This window comes from Poecilia mexicana, unplaced genomic scaffold (genome assembly GCF_051168715.1).
Source record: "Poecilia mexicana isolate PSO_F unplaced genomic scaffold, ASM5116871v1 scaffold_1, whole genome shotgun sequence".
Taxonomy (NCBI): domain Eukaryota; kingdom Metazoa; phylum Chordata; class Actinopteri; order Cyprinodontiformes; family Poeciliidae; genus Poecilia; species Poecilia mexicana.
In genome coordinates, this window is record NW_028263370.1 from 3,096,906 (window position 1) to 3,119,721 (window position 22,816).

At 37.6% G+C, this 22,816-nt stretch overlaps 2 protein-coding genes across 3 annotated transcripts; both read right to left on the minus strand.

Moving 5' to 3' along the window:
* Positions 1 to 59: 59 nt before the first annotated feature.
* Positions 60 to 14,399, minus strand: LOC106908680 (uncharacterized). Its single transcript, XM_014974839.2, has 4 exons — positions 13,476 to 14,399; positions 8,515 to 9,099; positions 8,052 to 8,199; positions 60 to 1,359 (listed from the first exon to the last, which is right to left on the minus strand). Exons 2-4 carry the CDS (start codon positions 9,092 to 9,094, stop codon positions 1,254 to 1,256), a joined length of 834 nt encoding a protein of 277 aa, XP_014830325.2. The 5' UTR covers positions 9,095 to 9,099; positions 13,476 to 14,399; the 3' UTR covers positions 60 to 1,253.
* Positions 14,400 to 18,266: 3,867 nt separating this feature from the next.
* On the minus strand, positions 18,267 to 21,844 carry LOC106908682 (uncharacterized). 2 transcript variants are annotated; one of them, XM_014974841.2, is made up of 5 exons: positions 21,720 to 21,844; positions 20,083 to 20,409; positions 19,891 to 19,932; positions 19,646 to 19,790; positions 18,267 to 18,986 (listed from the first exon to the last, which is right to left on the minus strand). In XM_014974841.2, exons 2-5 carry the CDS (start codon positions 20,402 to 20,404, stop codon positions 18,881 to 18,883), a joined length of 615 nt encoding a protein of 204 aa, XP_014830327.2. In that variant the 5' UTR covers positions 20,405 to 20,409; positions 21,720 to 21,844; the 3' UTR covers positions 18,267 to 18,880. The 2 variants fall into 2 exon arrangements, with proteins under 2 accessions (XP_014830327.2, XP_087862918.1); XM_088006792.1 differs by having other exon boundaries at positions 21,724 to 21,830.
* Positions 21,845 to 22,816: the final 972 nt, after the last annotated feature.

Below are 22,816 nucleotides of genomic sequence, written 5' to 3' on the forward strand. Positions count from 1 at the left end.
GACACATTTTAACCTTGTTACATGTTGGATGCAATTAAAAAAAAAACAGGATGCAGAGATAAAAATCAATAAAAGACTATTTATTTAAAGACATTTACACTTAATCAGGCTTCCCACAGATGATTTAAGGATTAGGCCAATTGGGATAGGAATGAGTTAGAAAACAGAACTAAAAGTGTAAAGAAAGTTCTCACTATAAGAGTAAAGATTGAGCCTTCGAAAATTCAGCATGGTCCAAGCCCAAAGTAAAACCCTACATATAATTGAAAAGTCAGACTTCTATCTAGCAGTTGAACTTTTTTTCCCTTTTGTTTAACGTCTTCTAACTCTGTTTTGTTGGTCCTGATCAATGTCATTGATAATACAACTTCCCATGTTTTGTGATCATTAAGCTTTCTTTCATTTAGTGTTCTTTTCAATATATTCATTTTCAGAGGACCCACGTGTTCTGAACACAAAGAGTGGGTGTAATACTTGCATCTGGCCACTTGATGGTGACATTCATTGTTAAATGTCTGATAAAGGAATGTACTTTTTTTTTTTAAATAAAAATAGGCCCAACAATGTACCAAATACAAGCAGCTCTCAATTAAAGAACTTTGTACAGTGCAAGAAGACTTCAATGAACAGACAAAATAAACATTTCAGATATTCTGAAGGACATTTTTGTAGATATTACGTTCTGATTCATGATTCATTACAACAATAATCGAATGTTGCACTATTTGAAGTAAGAGAAATCTACTTTTGCAACCAGAACCACATTCTCATATCAACGGTTAGTGTCCAACTTAATCACAGAGTAATAATTAGATTAGATTAATAATTGTTAAGGAAATGGTAGCAGAACAAGATATACTCTAATGCTGAATGATTACAGAATTATTTTAAAATATTAAAGGGTTAGTAAAAATGTAGAATTATGTTGACCTTCATCAAGATGTGTTTTAAATATTTTTTACATTACTTTAAAACATTAAGTAATGTTTTTAAAATATTTGTATATCCTTTATATGTCAAGGTTATTAAAACCAACTTGGATGACCAAAGCTTTTCTTTAGGACACAATGAGGGAAAAACTTTCTTCCAATCTTAAGTTAAAAAATAATTTGTTAACAATGAGACACCATAAAGAGTAAAATATCAATAGTTTGTTAAAAGATTTCAGGGAAACCTAATAAACGTGTTTATTCTACAGTCCACTTTTAAAGGAGGTTCAGCAAAAAATGTCAGTAATTGTGATTTAGTGTTGGTCACATGCGACGGTAGACGTGCAGGACGTTGTTGCACTGCGGGCAGGAGTGCTGCACATCCTTGCAAGCACTAACGCAGAACGGGATCAAACAGCAAGGCCAACACCTGGACAAGGAATATGATCAAAAAAGACAGAACGATAAGACCACTCGACTCATAAAAAGTTAACTGCTTTGAAAGTGTGCTGTCTTTATCTGTACTCTACATTCTCATGTACTGAAAAAAGCAATCGGATAATGGTCCGAACATGGTCAGAACATTTTTTACCGGCCACTGTTTTTTTTTTTTTTTTTCACTTACTAACCCCACCAGTACATGCAAATTATATAAAATATATGATTTATTCTTAACTCTATGAAATCTGATTCACTGACAATAAGTTTACCATACGTATACAGATTAATTTAACACATGGGCGTAGGTTTGGGTAGGGACGGTAGGGACATGTCCCGACCAATATTCACGGGATATGAAAAAGTCCCGACCAATTTTTGCCATATTGGCTCAAAGAACGTGGATCTACGATCTTTGATTAGCAGCAACAGGCGGTGCGCGGAACGGAAGCTTCTTAGTTTGACATTTATTATGAGCCTCCGAGACCGTGTCGGAACGGTGCTGTCGGAGGGATGGGGGGAGGGGGAGTCAGTTGAATCGTCGGACGTTCTTTGATTAGCTGCAAAAGGCGGCGGCTAGCTGGGCACACGCGTCTCCTTCTGAGTCTCCAGACCATGTCGCCACCAAAAAAGAAAAGGACAGACATTAGAAGTTATTTCGCTACGTCGGCTGTAAGTACAGTGAGTGGACCCATAAGTTAGATATCTATCACGCAACGCATTTGTTGTAAAGTCCGGTGTTTAGTAAGGTCAGTGTTAGATATTTTTTTGGTATTATCATTTTGTTATTACTTTAGTTCATATTCAGTCTAATGTTCATCAGTATTATTGTGATTTTTAGTTTAAAGTGTTCTCTTCCTTATGTGTGTATAAACTGACCTGGAGGTTACGACTGACTGTTTCATCTTCATGTGAGACAGTTAACTCTGTGTTTCCCAGACCTTAATTCTTATCAACCAGAATACCTCCTAACTTCCTGTGAGCAGTCGTATTTTGTCTCTTGTTTATCCTCCCTCTTTGTTGACAGTTTGACCGAGATTTGAACTGGGCTCAGACCATAGATCAGATATCACACCTGGCTGGTTTGTTTAGGTTAGAAGTTTTACGACCTTTGTTGTTCTTCCTGACTGCCCCTTTTGGTTGTTCTGCTTGACAATAAAACAGGGGCTTGCGTGGAAGGAGATCAGAATTCTCTGTGAACGGCTGATGAAGTTGTTGATGGAGAGTTCTCCTTTTGCAAAAGCTTTGTCTATAAAATTCATATACGTTGTCTGTGGTCTTTTATATAGGTTCGAGAAAAGTACCTATCAGTCAGCACTGAATGTGAGGTAGAATAGGTCTGTTAATTATGTAATATTTTTTCACATAGGATGCTCAGACAGCAGAGCAAGGGGCAGAGCAGAACGATGGAGAGGTGGCTGGAGCTTCAGGGCTCCAGGTGAGGTGTTAGTTCTCAGATATGAAATATACTGTGAAATTATCTCAGTAAATATGGCATTTGAAGTGTTAGTCTTAAATTAAGTTAAGCTAGTGTGAATACAAACCAGGTTACGCTTTGTTTGCTGTATAGGAGGCAGTCAGTGTGAGTGCCAGTGACCAGGGAGTATCCAGAGGATATTTCTTCTGATCTTACTTGTAACGTTTGCTGAATTTTGTAAAGGAAAAAGTAAAGTGTTCTTGAACTGATCTGCTGAGTATGACTGTATCTGGTTGTATACACAAGATGTATGATATGGTTATGGTTGGGGGGAGGGGTTATTAAGCCAATGTGGTTTCCCCCCCCTTCTCAAAAATGTTCGGTGCTCTTCGGCATTTCACTGTGCTGCGGGGGGGGGGTGTCAAGGTCCCCACCAAAACTTAGACCAAACCTACGCCCTTGATTTAACATATAGCATGGATACCTTAACAGAGGTGTATAAGTTCACTTGAAGTAATTACTAACAGCAAACTTTAACTACACAACCCTAAAATTCTTGCAATCATTTCCTATGTTGAACATTTCCACATTTTGGCTACAACTCCCCCAGACAGTATTTATTGAACATGTCTAGTCATTTTTTTTAAACACTTTTAAATGGTATTAATAGCTGTTTTCTAACTATTCTATTTGTTTTCCCTACTTATTACGTTTTCTATTGAAATTCACAATTAGTCTTATTACTAAGCTACGGAGCCCCCCAGGGGACATGGGGATTTTTTTTTTCTTTTGCGTTCCCTCGCAAAACTTTTGCGTTCCCTCGCAAAAGGTTTTGCGTTCCCTCGCAAAACTTTTGCGTTCCCTCGCAATAATCTACTGATCAGTTCATGCGGCATAATTGATACTATAAGCCTTTTTTACGGTGGAAGCCGTACTTTCTGCTTTAATACAAGCTTATAAGGTTTTTCCATGGACTATTGAGTTATTATCGCGGGGTAATAAGTCATCTGATTGTTATGAGAGGCCCCATAGGCCAAAACCTATAAACTCTCTTACACGTACTATCAAACCCTCTCACATTCGCTATCAAACCCTCTCACATTCACAGTCAAACCCTCTTGCACGTACTATCAAACTCCCTGACAGAGTTTGATTGCAACGGAAGTTATCTTAAAATTTCAGTTTCTGATTGGACCCCTGGTAGGCTTTTCAAAATAAAAGCGGACCTCCGGTTTATGTTTGATTCATGTTTCTCTCCTGCGGCTTTAAAAATGTAAAAATTTGTGTTAATTGATTTGCTAAATGTTAGAGCCATAAATAGGAAATATTTAAGTTATTTGTAAGATGGTTTGTTTGTATTTTATATGATTTAGTTAGGACGATTGATATTTGTTTAGGCATTTTTATTGTGCAATTTAGTTTTATTTTGAAAGGTCTAGGGAATGAAAGATATTGGATCTATTGCCATAACACTAAAGGAAATCATCTATCTGAAAATAAATTAAAACTTATTATGTTGGCAAAAAATTCTGTAAACCACATATGTGCTACCTCAATCAAAATTGCTGACATTTGACATTTAACAAATGACATTTAACAAATCTTTCAGATTACATAAACAATACCTTACCAGGTACTTTTCTGACTTCAGGATGACACAGGGACACCTATAAGACCAATTTTAACTGAGGTTGCACATATGTGCTTTACAGGATTTTTTTACCCACACAATATTTTTTTTTTCAGATACATAATGTTTTTTCCTGCATTCTTTGGGAGCTTGTTGGTTCCTAATTACATATCAATCATAAAATCGGACCCTGACATCTCCCGGAACCGGATTTGAGTTTGTTGCCTCAGGGCAACATTGCGCTACCAAGGGGTCTAAAACGGTAAGTTTTCTACAGTGATTATGAGAAATGAAATACAAATCAAACAAAAACTATATTCATAAAAAAAACCTTTTTTGACAAAAATAAATCAGACATGGTTCCAACTCACAAAATATAAAATAAACAACTAACTTTCATTAATGAATGGTACATTTGCGCAAATTACTAAAACGAGCATTTGTGTATTTGTACATGGGTATGGTTGGCAGAGTTAGAATCACTAAGGATGTTGAAAACAGTCTTTTCCCTATTATATGTTAAACATCAGGAAGGAATTGCTTGCTAATGTGAAAAAAAGTGTGTATCACATTTTTGGCACTTGATTATTGGCGTACCTGGGAATCACCATCTGTTTATCTGATTATCTATGGGTTGTAGCGACCAGATTCACATCAGTGACAGGACTTAGGGCTGCAGGTTATAAGAGTTTGTAGTTCTGATTTTTTTGGTAGAATTTGAGCCAAGCAAAGGACAACATTTCCACCAGCTCCCATATCTGGTAGATTTGGCCCTGTGTAGATTTTCAAGTTGTAAGGAACACCATCTGCTCCAGCCATATGAAGTACCCTGCAGACCCGTATATTTGGGTTTAGCAGGTATTGCTTCAGTCTTTACCTGCCTTGGAATGGGGCCATTTGTTCATTGATGACCAGCTCTTCACCCTTTGGGACTGAAGTCAGTTTTGAGGATAAACAAACAATGAAATAATGGTTTTACAATTTTCATTGGGAATGACCCCAGCTTATGAACCATGCACCTTTTGTCCATGAAATGATCTTGCATCCATCTCCTGTTGCTGTTAGTCAATAATAAAGTAAAAAAAATTGGCTTTGATAATTATTTTGTAATCAATTGAATATCATCACATTAGAATAATATTGTCTGAGCAAAAGGGCCCTAACTGCGCAATGTTGCCCTGAGGCAACAAACAAAAAAACACAGTTTTAGCATATAAATTATTTTAAAAAATTGTCTTGAAATGATCTATAATGCTTCTTTACATACTTACAGATATTAAAATATTTTAGTTAGAGTGACCCAAATTTAAACATGAAGAAATGATGTATAACTTACACGTAGGAGGCAATATGCACCTCTGCTTCATAAAAAGGACTGTTCCTCTTCTAAGTAAAAGGTCACATGAACCTCAATACCTCTTTTATTTGGACAAAAATATGTCTGGAGGTATTTTAAATCATTCCCCCCAAAATAAAATTATAGAGCAATGTGAGGTACAGAAATGTGGTTTGTTGCCCGAGGGCAACGCCATGCCATAGAGGGTTTTAATTTGCAAAACATTATGTATCTGAAAAAAAATTATTGTGTGGGCAAGAAATCCTGTAAAGCACATATGTGCAACCTCAGTTAAAATTGGTCTTATAGGTGTCCCTGTGTCATCCTGAAGTCAGAAAAGTACCTGGTAAGGTATTGTTTATGTAATCTGAAAGATTTGTTAAATGTCATTTGTTAAATGTCAAATGTCAGCAATTTTGATTGAGGTAGCACATATGTGGTTTACAGAATTTTTTGCCAACATAATAAGTTTTAATTTATTTTCAGATAGATGATTTCCTTTAGTGTTATGGCAATAGATCCAATATCTTTCATTCCCTAGACCTTTCAAAATAAAACTAAATTGCACAATAAAAATGCCTAAACAAATATCAATCGTCCTAACTAAATTTTATAAAATACAAACAAATCATCTTACAAATAACTTAAATATTTCCTATTTATGGCTCTAACATTTAGCAAATCAATTAACACAAATTTTTACATTTTTAAAGCCGCAGGAGAGAAACATGAATCAAACATAAACCGGAGGTCCGCTTTTATTTTGAAAAGCCTGCCAGGGGTCCAATCAGAAACTGAAATTTTAAGATAACTTCCGTTGCAATCAAACTCTGTCAGGGAGTTTGATAGTACGTGCAAGAGGGTTTGACTGTGAATGTGAGAGGGTTTGATAGCGAATGTGAGAGGGTTTGATAGCGAATGTGAGAGGGTTTGATAGTACGTGTAAGAGAGTTTGTAGGTTTTGGCCTATGGGGCCTCTCATAGTTAATCCAGTGCGGCCGTCTACCACCATTAGTTTGCTGTGTTTTATAATAATAAAACGTGTTTATTATTATTAACGCTTTGGTGCAAAAAACTGATTGAAAATCGATTTATTTACTGCATGTTTATGTCTGTTAAGGCTCAGATGGAACGGCACAGAAAGCAGCCCTTTAAACCATTCAGACACGAACACAATAGAGACACAATCAGATGATTTATTACCCCGCGATAATAACTCAATAGTCCATGGAAAAACCTTATAAGCTTGTATTAAAGCAGAAAGTACGGCTTCCACCGTAAAAAAGGCTTATAGTATCAATTATGCCGCATGAACTGATCAGTAGATTATTGCGAGGGAACGCAAAACCTTTTGCGAGGGAACGCAAAAGTATTGCGAGGGAACGCAAAAGTTTTGCGAGGGAACGCAAAAGTTTTGCGGGGGAACGCAAAAGTAAAAAAAATTCCCCATGTCCCCTGGGGGGCTCCGTACTAAGCTATCTCAGAACGTCTTCATTATTAATTCCACGGGCCATCATTATTTCTGTGTTATTCAAGTATTTTTCTGACTGCCTGCTAGCTTAGTGTAGTTTCCCCCTCCCAGACTCTCACACACACCTGCCATCCTCCCTGCATGAAACGCTCCCTCATGCACATTTTCACTCCTTACCAGGTAGCAGCAGCTAATCTGAACTCTTCCTCAATCTGTCCCTGGTCACGATGAGTCCCCTGAATCGCTAATTCCCCTCCTTCTCAGCTATTGAACCTGCTCCAGCGGGTGAAGTTTGTGTGGTAAACTTATCGGTTAGTTTGTCACATTTTTCTGAATGGACTTATGTACTTTTTAGCTTTTGTTATTGTAGTTTTGCTCCGTGCGGTTATGACGCTATTTATAACTTCGGAGGGGAGGGCCCAAGGAGGACTGAGGGATTTCATTGGATAAGCCCAATGTCCATCAATAAAATCAACTATATTAAATATAGTTTTTTTTGTTTGTTGTTAAATTATGACAGCTTAGGGTTTAGGGATATGGACAGTATGTGTATCAGTTTGTACTTCAGACAGGAGCCCCCTGGACAAAAGTTCAAACTGAATGCAGCTTTTTTTCTGTTCAAAATGGCAACCAGCCACGGTGGCGTTGCTCCAATTTACACTTCATGCTTTTTCCCGCATTTGGTCAATTGCAGGGGATAATTTCAACCCCTGACACTGACTTTATTTGTATTTTGAGCTATTACTGTCCTCCTGCAGCTGCAAGGGCGGCAGCACTGCTAAACCGGTTGGCTAGCAAAGAACACTTCAATACTTAAACTGTTTACTCACCCAATAATAAAGAGTGTTCCAACAATGATCCAAGTGCGCATGCCCAATTTGTATTCAGTAGTGGTCACCACGGTGGTCTTGCAGTGTGGACACAACATGCTTCCAGGAGCCTCAGTTGGTCTCGCTTGCACCACCACCACAGTGTTTACTGTAAATAACACTTTGTTAAAAACTCGACACTAACTTGTGTGTTCTACTATACATTCTTAAACTTTAGGCTCATCTTCAATGAAAAGACACAAACTGAGAAAGATACTCTCCAGGTTGACTGGCCTGATTTTGCTGTACAACTTTTTGTTGAACTAGAAGCATAAAAGTATTGAACTTGAAGTTAACTGAATGAAGCATAAACTGGTCAAGATTTCAGCACATATATGAAAAGAGACAAAGGTTGAAGGAAAAGGGGTGAAATTATGCTGAAATGCAGAATAAATAACACTGAAGATGACCTCTGATCTCTTACCAGGCTGGACATTTGGCTGATTAACCGGTTGTTGATACTGCTGGACACCGGGCTGGGGATATTGCTGGTCAAAAAATTGCTGAGGCTGCTGCTGAGGAACAGGCTGGGGATATTGCTGGTCAACAGGTTTTTGATACTGCTGGACACCGGGCTGGAGATATTGCTGATCAACAGGTTGTTGATACTGCTGGGGATATTGCTGATACTGCTGGACACCGGGCTGAGGATATTGCTGATCAACAGGTTGGTGATACTGCTGAGGAACAAGCTGAGGATATTGCTGATCAACAGGTTGTTGATTCTGTGGTGCAACAGCCTGGAGATTTTGCTGGTCAGCAGGTTGCTGATAATGCTGAGCGTCAGGCTGGGTCACTGGCTGATCAACAGGTGTAGGTTGATTGATGATCACACTTGAGTCCAATGGCGGACCAGGATATGGCGGCGCTGGAATATCTGCGAGATCTGGAATATTTGTAATATCTGGGATATCTTGAATATCTTGAATATCTGGGATATCTGGAATATATGGGATCTCTGGAATATATGGAATATCTGGAGGAGGTCCTTCACCTTTTTCCATTTTATCTGTCACAAATGTAAAAAGAAATAAAATAACATGATTTTAAAGCTGCAAAATATCACGTCTCCATTCGTTACTCTGATGACTTTCAGTGAGGAAACAAAATGTGACACCAAGCTCGTCAATTGCCAAAGATAAGAAGACCAAAGACTGCATGAGAAGTTTTCTGTCAGGTTAAAAATGAAAAAGTAAATAAACTCCCTTCAATCAAACTTTTGTGACAGGTGACCTTTGACCTATTAGGGAGGGGTAACATCTGGTATCCTGTAACCAGATGTCTAAAAAGCCTGACATACTATCCAGAAATCTCCTTTGTGGCTAGGGTTAAACAGGATTTTTTGATATAAAAATACATTCATGAAAAACATGTGCAGTCATTTTACTCTTTTTAGTTGGGGTTTTGTTTCTGTGTTCCTTAATTCCAGATCAGCTATGTTTTGTTTGACCTTGGTTCAGTCCTTTATTAGTTATTTTAGTTTAATCACTATTCTGTGTTATTTCTTATTTTGATTAGATCAGTCTTGTTTTGGGCCCGAATAGTGGCACAGTTTGTAAGAAAGGAAGGTTCTAGGTTCAATTTCCAGCCCCTGGTCTTTATGCATGGAGTTTGCATGCGTGGGTTCTGTGCATGCATGGGTTCTCTCCTGGCACTCTGGCTTCCTCCCACAGTCCAAAAACATGACTGTCAGGTTAATTGGTTTCTCTAAATTTTCCCTAGGTGTGAGTGTGTGTGCATGGTTGTTTGTCCTGTCTGACCCTGTGTTGCCCTGCGATGGACTGGCGGCCCCTCGCCCCTTGTGCCTCTCTCCCCTCACACTTGCAATCAGTTTTCCAATCAGCCCGGTTCTTTGTTTCAGCAATCAACCTTCCAGTACATAAGCACCTCTCTGTCAGTCACTCCTTGCTGGTTCCTTTCATTACTCCCTGGTTTCTCCGTACTCTCCTCATGTCTCCTTGCCGGTTTCTTCCTTAAAGTTTTGATTTATGTTGCTGCCCTGGACACCTGTTATTTTGTAGTTTTAGTCTTCATCATTTTTTTTTTCATTAAATCTGTTTCATCATCTACTCCACGCCTTCCCGCTTCTGCATTTGCCACCACCATCCACCATCATCCACCATGACAAATAAAACACGTTGTTCTCTTCATAGTGTTGTAAAAGTAATATTCCCCTTGAAATTGTTTTAAAATTTTCCATGTCCATAAATTTATTTAAAGCTAAAACGTAAACTTAGAACTGTTTTAATTAGGGTATCATGTTATAAACCACAAAGTTTGAGCAGGATAAACCAAACAGAAGGAAAATAAAGAACGAATACAAAACCGAATCAGCAAATAGAAACTCATGAAGCTACTTCAGGAATCTTATGTTGTGTGGGATATTTCAGAAAATAACACTGAAACACTGAAACCCTTGTGAGTTTCTTTATCTTGCTGTTATCTTTAAAATATGTTACTGCATGTTTTGAACATCAAACGACATACCTCCTTTCCACAGTTTTCACAGTTCAACTACTGTAGAGGATTTTATCGTCATTGTTAAGTCAGTGCTAAGCATCAAGTGATGAAAGAAATTTACGTCAACATGGAACACGACAAACCTGTTTAGCAAATTCCTGCATCTAAGCACAAAGGAAGAATCAAATGGCAGTCACATGTATTTTGTATTTAACATTTTAACTATTCAGACTTTTTATTTTTATGTTATTTTTTGTCAAAGCAGTTCCAAAGAATAATTTCTATCTATATGTCATTGTATATCTGGCAATCCTGAATGGTTTACTGCTGGCTGCCCTCAGTTCACACTGAGTTTTCTTCTAGTCATTTTAAATATGGAAAGAGGAAACTTAATGTTGCTGTAATAAAAATGTCATCAGCCTCTTCTGAAATCAAACTGAGCGATATGGGAGGGTTTAAAAAGACAAAGAGCAGGCAGAAGGCTGATATTAAGGGAAACAAGATACAGCATTTGAAGGATGCTGAGGGCCAGCAGGCAACAGACTCACAGAGTAGATGTAGTAATGGCGAGTTAGCTGTCAAAGTATTAGGTACAGGGTGGAAGATTTGACTGAAACAAGATTTTGTCCTCAAAAAAACATGAAACAGGGTCAGTGTTGATTCAACAAGGAAGAGACTGAGCAAAAGTATTGCTTTGCTCATGAGCGCAAATTCTGGAAAGGAAGCGATGTGAGGGCGTATCTTTCTCTCTCACTCAGAAAAGCCTCATGAGGCATTTATATGAGGCCTAAACAGGTCTATTTAACACACAAAGGAAGGTGAAAAACCATTATTATTATTCTTATTAATTGTTATTGTTGGGGATAATATTTATTTCACACTTCTATTTTATTGTTTTCATGATTTTGTTGTGCTGTTCTTAAACGTGTGGAGCTATAAAAACAGAAAAAACCCTGATGAGATGACCTCTACAAATTTAATCATTTTTAACATTGTCTGGCACATTAGAGGTGGATTCACAATGTGAATGAATGGAGAACTTGCAGCAATGACAACAAAGAAAGGAAAGAATTTGAAACCAAAAGAAAAACGAAAGAATAAAAAGGGCAAATAGTTTTACAGGTGTAGATTTACTGACTAGTAATTGTGACGACTATTTCGTCAGTTTTTAGAAAGATGAGTATATGTTCATTGTGAAAGACCTGGTGAGCTAACAAGCTGAGCTGAAGATGCTAAACAAAAATTGTGTATATCTTTCAGGGGAAATAATGCTTGTGGTGTCACCAAAATCAAGTTATGGCCTCTGTTTCTCTCCAATGCAGTTCGTGGTTCACAGTCGACTCCAAGACAAAGGCTCACAAGTCAGAAGCTCACATCCTTGTTGGTAAAATGGACAACAGCTGAAAATGTACAAAAACATATATTTCCAGCCTGATGAGGAAGACAAAAGCCGGCTTATAAGAGCTTTTGTCTACACACCTTCCTGCATGTTGCCTACCTGTTGACGGTCAATGCCAGGGAGTCAGGTTAATAATAGTCTGTCAAAACTAACAAGTTGCTAAGCAGGTTTGTGGAGAAACTTTACAAGCTGTTTTCTCAAAAAAAAAAGAAAAAAGAAATGGATTGGAGCGCGCCAGTCGCATTTTCTCTCATTATAGTGGCATTTATAGCAAACAGAAATAAGTTTAGTAATTCTAACTGACCAAAAACAAGAAAAGTTTGGTCAGTTATCTTGCTCAAGTCGCCACAGGATCTTCAACCAAGGCAGAAAAGTGAAAGTGAAAGAGCAATTTTTTTGAAGGTGAGTACTGCAATATTTTACATGACAACACATTCATCTTCTCACTAGCTTCATTGTGCGATCTCCCTTTTTTCACACATGCTTCTTGGAGCACTCCTGGGGTTCGCAGCTGCACAGAGCTGCCTGTAGTGTAAATAGTGGTGATCAGGAATGCCTTGGAACAGAGATGCATGCAGAGTGAATCCAGGTTTAGATGTTCTGATTTTGCAAAAGAGTGTTCAAGAAGCAGGGTTAGAATTACCCAGCTGAAACGACCACCTTGCTGCTGCATGTCCATAACCTCAGCATCTCGCCTCTCGAGGTGTTTTGGCTGAGCACGAAGCATCTGTTTTACCCGAAATATCCTGGAATTACACTCCGACTCTCTATTGTGAAAGAGTTAAAAGCTGCTGCCAACACGTAAAGCGATGAGTCAGTGTCATTACAATGTGGTGAATGCAATGAAATGAACATTCACGACATTGTGGTGAGTACTAATAATAAAAAGGAATGCAAACGAGAAAAATAAAACAAAGCAGTCCAAGATTGTGGATCTTGTTGAACCTGTCAACCTATTTTCATAAGATAAGACCTCCTGTTTTTACATTGTGATCTGTTGGAAAACTACTACAAATGCTTTTCCTGGCTGAAAAGCTTTTTTGCCACATAGAATTTAATTTGTAGAGCAAATTCCTGGCCATTGCTCTTTCAAAATGACATAAAATGACTGAGACACATACGCCAGCATTATAGCATCATAGTTGTAAGAAACATATACTTGCTTTTGCTTTATGCTAAGTGATGACATGCAAAACTGCATTTACAGATCCATCTCAATGGATTTGAATGTCATTGAAAAGTTAATTTTTTCCCATATCTCAATTCAAGAGAAACTGTTATACACAATAAGTATTTATAATATCTGCTTAAAGATTATCTTTAGAGATACTTTTAATCTGAAAAATAAATCTCATCAGAATATATATTCTAATTTACTGAGATGCATCCATATATATAATAAATTCTTGATAGAAAGATACTAGAGGTATTTTTAAATTAAGAAGGCAAAACACAAGACTATTGAGGTATATCAATGATACTACAGTTCATTTAATCCTTAATCTCTATGTTTTAGATTTTCTCACCTGCAGATGGATTTGTTGAATGCCTTAAAAAGTAGTAAGGAGGATGCACGACGACCAGAGCGACTTATTTATCCGTCACTAGGTAATGAATAGATGTGAAACAAACTGTTTTGACGTGTAGGTGGAGCAAGACAGAAGGTAGGCAGAAGTAGGTGGGAAACATAACTTTGTTAAAAACTTCAACAAAACATCTGCTGAATGCCGGTTGAACTTGAAAAAGCAACAAGAAGAAACAGGAGCAAGAGACAAAAAAAGTAATTTATTGCAAAAAACATTTAAACCTAAACAGACTATCCACAACTGGTAAACAATTTGAAGTGATAAAATAAATAATAATAATTAAAAAAAAAAAAAAAAAAAAACAAGAAACAGAAAGTGAAACTATTTTTTTTTCAGACCTAAAAGGGTCAAAAATGTCACTATTAGAGTTTAGATGGGACCTTCAAAAAATTTAACATGGCCCGAGTCCATTGACATTGTCTCTGAGCCAACGTAAACTATACATATTATTTTAAACTGCTACTAAACTTCTGACTTTGCAGTAATGCTGGTGAAATGGAGGCAAACAGTAGTCTGTAGCTAAGCTAACTATGCTAAATGGTTGCTAATCTCACAGTCTATCCTCTTGGAGAAAATCTGGTCTACAAATTGGCACTTGTCTTTCTTTCTCTCTCCTTTTGAAAACCTGATTTTATTGCTTTTCTTGGCAGTAAAGCAGTGGTGGCGCTAGGCAATTAAATAAACAAAATTTAAAAAAAAAGAAAAAAAAATATGACAATATGACCCTTTGCACTGTCTTCACCACGATGGATGTCCAAACCTATGCTCTCATGTATAAAGCCTGTCAAAATACGTACATGTGGTAGCCTAATATTGCTTTTATTTAGTTGATTTCGCAGTAAAATGGTCACAAGGTGCTGTGCGGTCGGCTGCACAAACAGACAAGGGCCAAAACCAAGCTTGTCATTTTATTTTAATGAGGAAAGATGGAGCGATGGATAGTAGCCATCAATCATAATGACCGGCAGCTCTTGGTGTAACCACGGATTTACAGCGAACACTTTATACAAGGTAAGAAGATTAACGTTCATATACTTTATAAGTATGATTAGAAAGATATCAAATATCGCATTATGGAGAAGGTACGAGTCTAACCATCAGTAACCATGGAAACAATGCCACGCAGTCATGCAGCCTAGCAAGTATGGAGAAAAATTAGTAGCGTCTTGTCTTTTGTACGTTTTTAAGGCTGCTTAAGGGGAAACGCTGTTTATGACATAGTGACATAAATCATGTGGTGTGAATTCAGGCCAGGTCGGTAATTTGATCAACACGTCAGGCGGTAGGAGGTTCGGGTCGGTTTCTAAGCTAGCTGTAAATACCGCTGTCTATGAGCCCCAACCAAGTGTGTTACGTTCACAGACAAATTAGCCCTACTCTAACAAGTAGAAACCACAAATAAAATGACAAAAACAACTTGAAAAACAACTTTAGCCGCTCAGTTTAATACTCCCGATTCTCACTTCCGATGTACATCATGGCGCTTCGAATGATTAAGTGACATAGTTGCAAAGGGTCAATACTAGGGTATCCCCTTTGTCACAAATGCTGTTTTAACCTAAACAATGTAATATTACGTAGCCGGGTGGTAAATTTTGGTTAAATAATTGCACTGTTTCAAAGTGTTGGTTTTCTTTTATTGTTACAGTAGCAATGCTATTAAGTGATTTTGTTTCAGTTATGTAATTTTATTTCCTATGTGTATGTTTTTCACATTTAAATATGTTCAGGTAGTTGGTTCATTAAGAGTATTAAGAGTGAACTGAGACATTACTGTCGAACGTAAGTGTTGATAAAATAAGTCATATCACAACTCCATGCGCTCTAAATCAGTGTGGTGTAATGCAGCTCTCTGTATTTTGTTTGTGCAGCCAGAGGCCACTGCCGTATTTCTATTTCTTTTCTTTGATATATTGTATTTTCTTTTGAGATCTGCCACATTTCATGAATATTTACCAAATGTTTAGGTACATACATCTATGTTCTGATTTTTGAACAATAGTAAGGAACAAGACAGCTTTGTTCAGTCTGTTCCCACTGATTAAATATACTGCACACTAAGAACCCCAGTTATTGTGTCCTGTGAGGCTAAGTATTTCCCGGGCTACAATTATCTGGAAGTAATCTGGCTAACGACTCAAAGCTTTAGACCAGGGGTGCCCAAAGTCGGTCCTCGAGGGCTGACATCCTACATGTTTTAGTTTTCTCCCTGGTGGTAGTAAACTTCTCAGCAAGTCAACGTTCTTCTTAGGCTTCTAACAGCCATCATTTGATCCAGGAGCGTTAAACCAGGGAGAGGACTAAAACATGCCGGCCCTCATTTTGGACACCCCTGCTTTAGACTGACGTCTAAGCGTCAAATAAATGCAAATCAGTCTGAACCAGGGGTCCCCAAACTACGGCCCGCGGACCGGATCCGGCCCGCCACGTCATTTGGTCCGGCCCCCTGAAAAATGCTGGATCCGGCCCGCCTGCTCATACCAGAGAGCGTTCAGTGTTTTTTTTTTCATATTTTGTATTTTCTGGTTTATATGTGGATTTTTCTTCAACCACCAGGGGGCTTGAGCAGATGTGAAACTAACTTTCCCTCAATGGAATATATACTAGTCAGTCCCAGTCACCGTTTCACTCACGGTTTTTTCCATTTGCATTCTGGGTAAAAATCTATCTAAAAGCGCGAATATGTGTGTCCCCCCCGCTCGACAAGAATTTTCTAAGGTTTCTTTCTCCAAAAACTAAGACCGGCCCCCGACCAGAGAAAGGAACAGCTATGTGGCCCTCGCAGGAAAAAGTTTGGGGACCCCTGGTCTGAACAATAACAATACTAATGCGTGTGTGTTGATAACTATAGGGGAAAAAACATCCGTCAAAGCACCCTCAGTAAAATGCCTAGCTCCCCCTTAGCACCTGCAGGAAAAAATTTCTGGAGCCGCCACTGCAGCATAGTAACTTCACAGGAACGAACCATTTCATGCAGATCCGGTGGAGGGAGGTTGGTTCAGTGCAAATATGGATGTGTGCTTTTTGGTATGGGAGTGATGACGTTTTTTTTTTTTTTTGTTTTTTTTTAACTACTAAAAACAATTTAAAAGCAATTTAACATGAAAGTCCAACTGAATAAACATTATATTTTCAGTCCATGACTCGGCACTGAGCTAGCTGCTAGCAACATTAGCATTTTGGGGAACATAATATATCTTACCTTACATATGAATGCTGGTCCTTCTTAGTAACTGTCCAATAAAATATCTGAAAATACAATTTAAACGATGCGATTGTTACCTGTTAGAAAGTGGCGCTGCAAACTCCGGCATTGTTCGTTTTCACACCGCCTGTTTTTAGCCGTAGATTGTTGATCCACTTTTCTCCTCTTTTTTCTGTAAGTCTTTTAAAATTAATTCCCTTGTGACCAACTACCTTCTTTATTTGAACGGTTGGAACAACCATAGAGGACACAGACTTTAGCCATTTTGATGCTGGATCAACAGAAGTAAACGGGCTGCATTTACTTCTTGCCCTCCGTCTGCGTTGGATGACGTTAGAGCTATGTCATCTGAAACCCAGCAATATGGCGCCAATGACTAGGTGTATCAGTCAACCAAGATATCTCTAATTATATCTAAAATGTATTTTTAGATAGTTGTTTATTTGACTTGTCAAATTAAATTACAGATATCTTGAAAGCACATAATGACTAGGCAAAACTACATTTGAAATATCTGGAATTATAAGTTTTGCTTGTCCAAAATCCTTATGGGATATTTTCAAATGAAGAGAGATCTTTAATTAGACAGATTTTCTATGTGAGATATGAATTAACATTTTGACTCGCCAGAATGACTTTATTGATATCTTGAATTTGTACTCTGTCAAGTCAAAACATCTTATTTTGGCATTTTGGAAGTTCAATAAAAATAATAATAATCAGGGAAAAAAACACACACAAAATGTTTTGAAAGTGCTTAATTTTCAGCTTTAGGAATGGGTTGACAATAGCACTTTTATTTTTTCAAAGCATTAAGCCTTTGTCTTCATCGGAGGTGAATAAACATGAAATTAGCAGTTTTCTGAAACAGTCTTCAAGTGCATAAAATTTTGCATTTTCCTTATATCCAATACTTCTGCACTCCTGAGCCGAGTACTACAGTTTAGTACTTTGTAAACCACTTTTTTTCATATAATCATTTTCTTTGCAACCAGAGGACCCACGTATTCTGCACACAGAGAGAGTGTATGTAATGCTTGCATCTGGCCACTTGATGGTGACATCCAGCCATAATGTAAAATTTTACATGTCTGAAAAAACATCCCACTATTCATTTTCACTTTTTTTTCTTTTACTCTAAAATGTTGCTGTCATGATTTTTCTCATGGTGTTAGGATAAATATTGAATGAAGTAAAGTGTAGTTTGGCACTACTAAAACAAATACTCTACACTGATCACTGATGACAATATATGTATTTGTTTCAACCTGGTGGCAATTTTGTATGTATCGGTTTTAGATCTACAGTTAATCAAACCTGTCTCCTTCCCGTGATAATATGTAGACCTGTGTCTCATGAGGCTCCATATTAACCTCTTTTTTTTGTTATCACATAACAGAATTGATGTAAGATCTGCCTGTCATGCCACAACAATTGACTGGGTTATTTTTCATTTTCATTTTTCAAGCATTTTTCAAAGGAATGCATGTCAGTGTGGGCTCAGAAAATTTCAGCATAAAGCTCTATGAGGAATGTATTACATTTTATTATGTTTATTATGTCATTACATTTAGTCATATAAAGTAATGCAGTATTTATTTTTGATAAAATAGACCCAACAATCTATCAAATACAAGCCTCCCCCCCCACCCCCCACACACACACAGGTCTTTCCAGGTAAATTGTATTTTCTGGCTGTCACAGTTTTGTCTCTTCTACTTAAAGAAACACAATTTCTTATGACATGATGAACAATATTATCTTTAAACCAAAAGACCAAAGGCAAGAGTCTTTAGTTAACTTGACAAAGGCAGAGCCTATTTTTGGACTGTAAGGGTGATATGTCGGCCACATGATGAACTGATCAAAACACTCCCTAAACATTTTTTTAGGAAGTTCAGAAGTGTTATTTCCATGACAGCATCAATTCTTGTAGACTTTGGGGATTGTAGTTTTACAGTGCAGCTCTCCACTAGGCTCAAAAATAACTTTGTACAGTGCAGGAAGACCCTAACCCATAACTTCACATTATAATTTAAAAATAATTGTTTTTGCTCAAAGCTTTAATGCATTTCAGAAGAATAAACAATTTAAAAGGTTCAGCAACATTTTCAGTAACTGCAGGATTGACCACTGTGGGTCACATGCGACGGTAGACGTGCAGAACGTTGTTGCACTGCGGGCAGGAATGCTGCACATCCTTGCAAGCGCCCACGAAGAATGGGATCAAACAGCAAGGCCAAATCCTGGATAAGAAATATTATTTAAAAAATAACAATAATAGTAAAACCACTCGACTCATTCATTCGAAAGTGTGCAGTCTTTGTCTGTATTCTCCATTATCGTGTAGTGTAAAAATCAGATAACGGTTCCAGTTTCTCCTCCTGCTCTGTCTCCTTCTCCTCTCCCTCCACATCCATTTCTTTCTCTTCCACCTCACTCCTTCTCTGACAGGCATCGTCCTGTCTCTCAGTTAGTTACAACCACAGCTGACAGTGTCCTTGTTTGCTACTAAACAGCAACAATTATCAACTTTTTAGTACTTTGGCAAATAATTCATAGTCAAGCATAAACACAAAACAGAAACCAACTTCAGAAAAGTGCTAAACAAACCGGAAGTCAATCACTGACTTCATTTGTATTTCTCTTGATCTGTTAGTTTGGCACATTTGCCTTCACTAATTTGTTTTTTTTTTCTCCCAGTTTTCTCCCTTTATTATAAAAGCTATCAAACTGACCCAGTTTGAGCTATCACTGTCCTCCTGTGGCTGCAAGGACGGCAGCACTGCTAAACTTTATAGGGGAAAAAAACTTTATCTGATCACAGTTCAACCTGCACCAAACTCGTTGTTCGTGAAACATGAAACTGGCAAAAAGTAGTTCAATATTTTAACTTTTTACTCACCCAAATATAAACAGTACTCCAGCTATGAGCCAAGTGAGCATGCCCAGTTTGTATTCAGTTATGGTCATAACTTTGGTCTTGCAAAACTGACACATCATGTTCACAGCAGCCTCAGTTGGTCTCACTTGCACCACCACAGGGTTTGCTGTCAATAACACTTTGTTAATGTTTGAGCTCCTTTACATATATCTTTAAACTTTAGACTCAACTTCAATGAAAAGACACAAACTGAGAAAGTTACTCACCAGGTTGAGTGGCCTGATTTTGCTGTACAACTGTTTGTTGAACTAGAAGTATAAAAACATTGAACTTGGAGTTAACTGAATGAAGCATAAGCTGGTCAAGATTTGGAAAAGAGACAAAGGTTGGAGGAAAAGGGGTGAAATTATATTGAAATGCAGAATAAATAACAACGAAGATGACCTCTGATCTCTTACCAAGCTGGATATTTGGCTGAGGAGCAGGTTGCTGATATTGCTGGTCAACAGATTGCTGATACTGCTGAGCAACTGGTTGCTGATATTTCTGATCAACAGGCTGGGGATATTGCTGAGCAACAGGTTGCTGATACTGCTGAGCAGCAGGTTGGGGATATTGCTGAGCAACAGGTTGGGGATATTGCTGAGGAACAGGTTGCTGATAGTAAGAAGCAGCAGGCTGGGGCGCCACACTGGAGTCCAGTGGTGGACCAGGATATGGTGGTGCTAACATTTCTGGAATAGCTGCAGTATATTGAGGAGGTCCTTCACCTTTTTCCATTTTATCTGTCAAAAAGTAAAAAAAAAAAATCATGATGGCAAAGCTGTAAAATATCAGATGTCTCCATCAGTTCTTCTGATGCCTTTAAGTGAGGAACTAAAATGTGACACCAAGCTTGTCAAGTGCCAAAGATAAGAGGGAAGAAAAGAATGCATGAAAAGTTGTCTGTCAGGTTGGTACATTTAAAAGTAATGCTTGACTTCTTCCCTGAAAAATACTCATTGCATACATAATGCAGCATTTATATTTACTTTGTAAGAGGTCAGACAAAAACAGGACATGAGACACTGATTTAAAGTGGGTTGGTGCATATATATATATGTATATATACACAGATACATATTCCATGTTATATCTTGAGGAAATGTACGATGATGTAAAAAGTTTTAGAGATACATAAGATTAAACCAGCATCTTGTCATCATGCCACCATCTTGCCTCTCAAACTGGTTCGGAGCAGAAAACATCTGTTTTACCCAAAGTATGTACATTGTGATAAGGGTTACTGATAATAAAAAGAAATGCACCCGAAAAGAAACCAAACAGCCAGAGATTGCTGACCTTTTTGAACCAGTCCACATTAAAAAGAAGTCGCCTCCTGTTTAAACATTGTCATCTGTTTACAGACTACTCCCAACGCTTCTCCAGACTAAAAAAGGCTTTTGTTTGCCGCATTGAGTTGGTTCCAGAGCTACAATATGGCCATTGCTCTTTCAGTATGACACCTAAAGCTACTCACACACGTTCCACCATTATATTTGTAAGAAACATATACTTGCTTTTACTCTATGTTAGCTGTAAACTCCATTAACGGGTTCTTCTGCAGGAATCTAAATTTGTTGAAAAGTTCAATTTTTTTCAGTATTTCTTTCAAGTGAAACTGATAAATGTAGACTAATATTTTCAAACCTTTATTTCTGTTTATTATAATAAATTATTTTTGCTTAGAGCTAGTTAAAAAAAATGACATTTAATCTAAGAATATTACATTAGACAAATAAACAAAAGCATTTTTGATCAATGTAGATTTAATTTTAAAAAAACCTGCTTAAGACTTGCTGTTTTTAAAAAGTACTTTTATCTGAAAAACAAATCTCACTGGAGCGTATACTCAGCCAAGAGAAGTACCTGCATTTTGTAATAAACACTGAAAGAAACCAGTTGCACTGGTTTCTTTTAGCTTTACTAAGAAACTGATCAAGTCTGTGCTTTTCATAGGAATCTGAAATTAAAAAGGCAACATAATGTATTGTTGAGGTTTTAACAATACTACAAAATTTTCTTCATTATAAGTGTATATTTTAGATTTTCTCACCTACAGAAGGATTTGCTGAATGCCTTGAAATCCGATCAGGGAGATGCACAATAGCCACGCCGTCTTAATCATCTGACACTGGACAACGAATAAATGTGAAACCAACTCTGCCAGACCAAAGGTGGAGCAAAACACAGCAGGCGGGAGGAAGTAGGTCAGAAACATAGATTCTTTAAAAAAAAGATTGTAATCCTCTGTAAACATGTTGCTGCCCAGTGTAAATCTGAGAAGATGAGTAGAATGATTTATTTTAGGTTTATTTAGATTTTTCTTGGCAGTCCATAAGGTTGGGTATACTTCTTAAAATCTTAAAAACACAAAATAATGGGAGGGCAGGAGTTATTGGAACCTGGTCTTCAGATGTTATTTTAATATTTCTGCATAATGTTCTTTCCTTATGATGCTACTAAATGTGATGCTCCAGTTCCTCCTGCATTAAAACAACTCCACAGCATGATACTGCCATCACCATACTTTCTGATGTTTTGAGGCTTAAAAGCACTCCCTTTTTTTATTCCAAGTGTGAAAATGGTCATTATGGTTGTCAGATCAGAAAACTTGTCTCCAAAACTAAAATTATTATATTTGGACCTATAATATAGGTCCAAATATATTATATTTGGACCTATATTATAGGTCCAAATCACTCCTCTACATCACTCAAAGAGGAGTGATGTAGAGTCAAACCACAGCTTCAGTTATTACAGCCAAAACTAGCGATCAGGCCCAAAACCTGGGAATAGTGATGGACTCTGACCTGAACCTTCAGAGCCACCTAAAGACACTCACAAAGTTGGCCTTCTATCACCTGAAGAACATCTCCAGGATTAGAGGACTAATGTCTCAGCGAGATCTAGAGAAACTCATCCATGCGTTTATCTTTAGCCGCATTGATTGAACCTTCAAAGGGATATTGAAGATAAAACAAAAAGAAATGTCCAAAAGTGCAAACATTTCAGGCTGATGAAGCACATTCATGTTGTAATAAATTGTTATGGGCTGACCTATAAAAATAGGTAATATCACTTATTTCTTTGTCACAGGGAGATTGGAGGTGAGACCGGGCCGACCGAGTTAGAGTGGGAACGTAAGCTGTT

What these genes read in the sequence shown, in the direction of transcription:
- LOC106908682 (XM_014974841.2), bottom strand. Translation starts at nt 20,404, where the DNA reads ATGGAAAAAGGTGAAGGACCTCCTCAATATACTGCAGCTATTCCAGAA. An exon ending in TCAGCCAAATATCCAGCTTG is followed by an intron (nt 19,933 to 20,082) that starts GTAAGAGATCAG and finishes TTATACTTCTAG; the next exon opens with TTCAACAAACAGTTGTACAG. An exon ending in GGAGTACTGTTTATATTTGG is followed by an intron (nt 18,987 to 19,645) that starts GTGAGTAAAAAG and finishes TTTCTTATCCAG; the next exon opens with GATTTGGCCTTGCTGTTTGA.
- LOC106908680 (XM_014974839.2), bottom strand. Translation starts at nt 9,094, where the DNA reads ATGGAAAAAGGTGAAGGACCTCCTCCAGATATTCCATATATTCCAGAG. An exon ending in TCAGCCAAATGTCCAGCCTG is followed by an intron (nt 8,200 to 8,514) that starts GTAAGAGATCAG and finishes TGTTATTTACAG; the next exon opens with TAAACACTGTGGTGGTGGTG. An exon ending in GGAACACTCTTTATTATTGG is followed by an intron (nt 1,360 to 8,051) that starts GTGAGTAAACAG and finishes TTCCTTGTCCAG; the next exon opens with GTGTTGGCCTTGCTGTTTGA.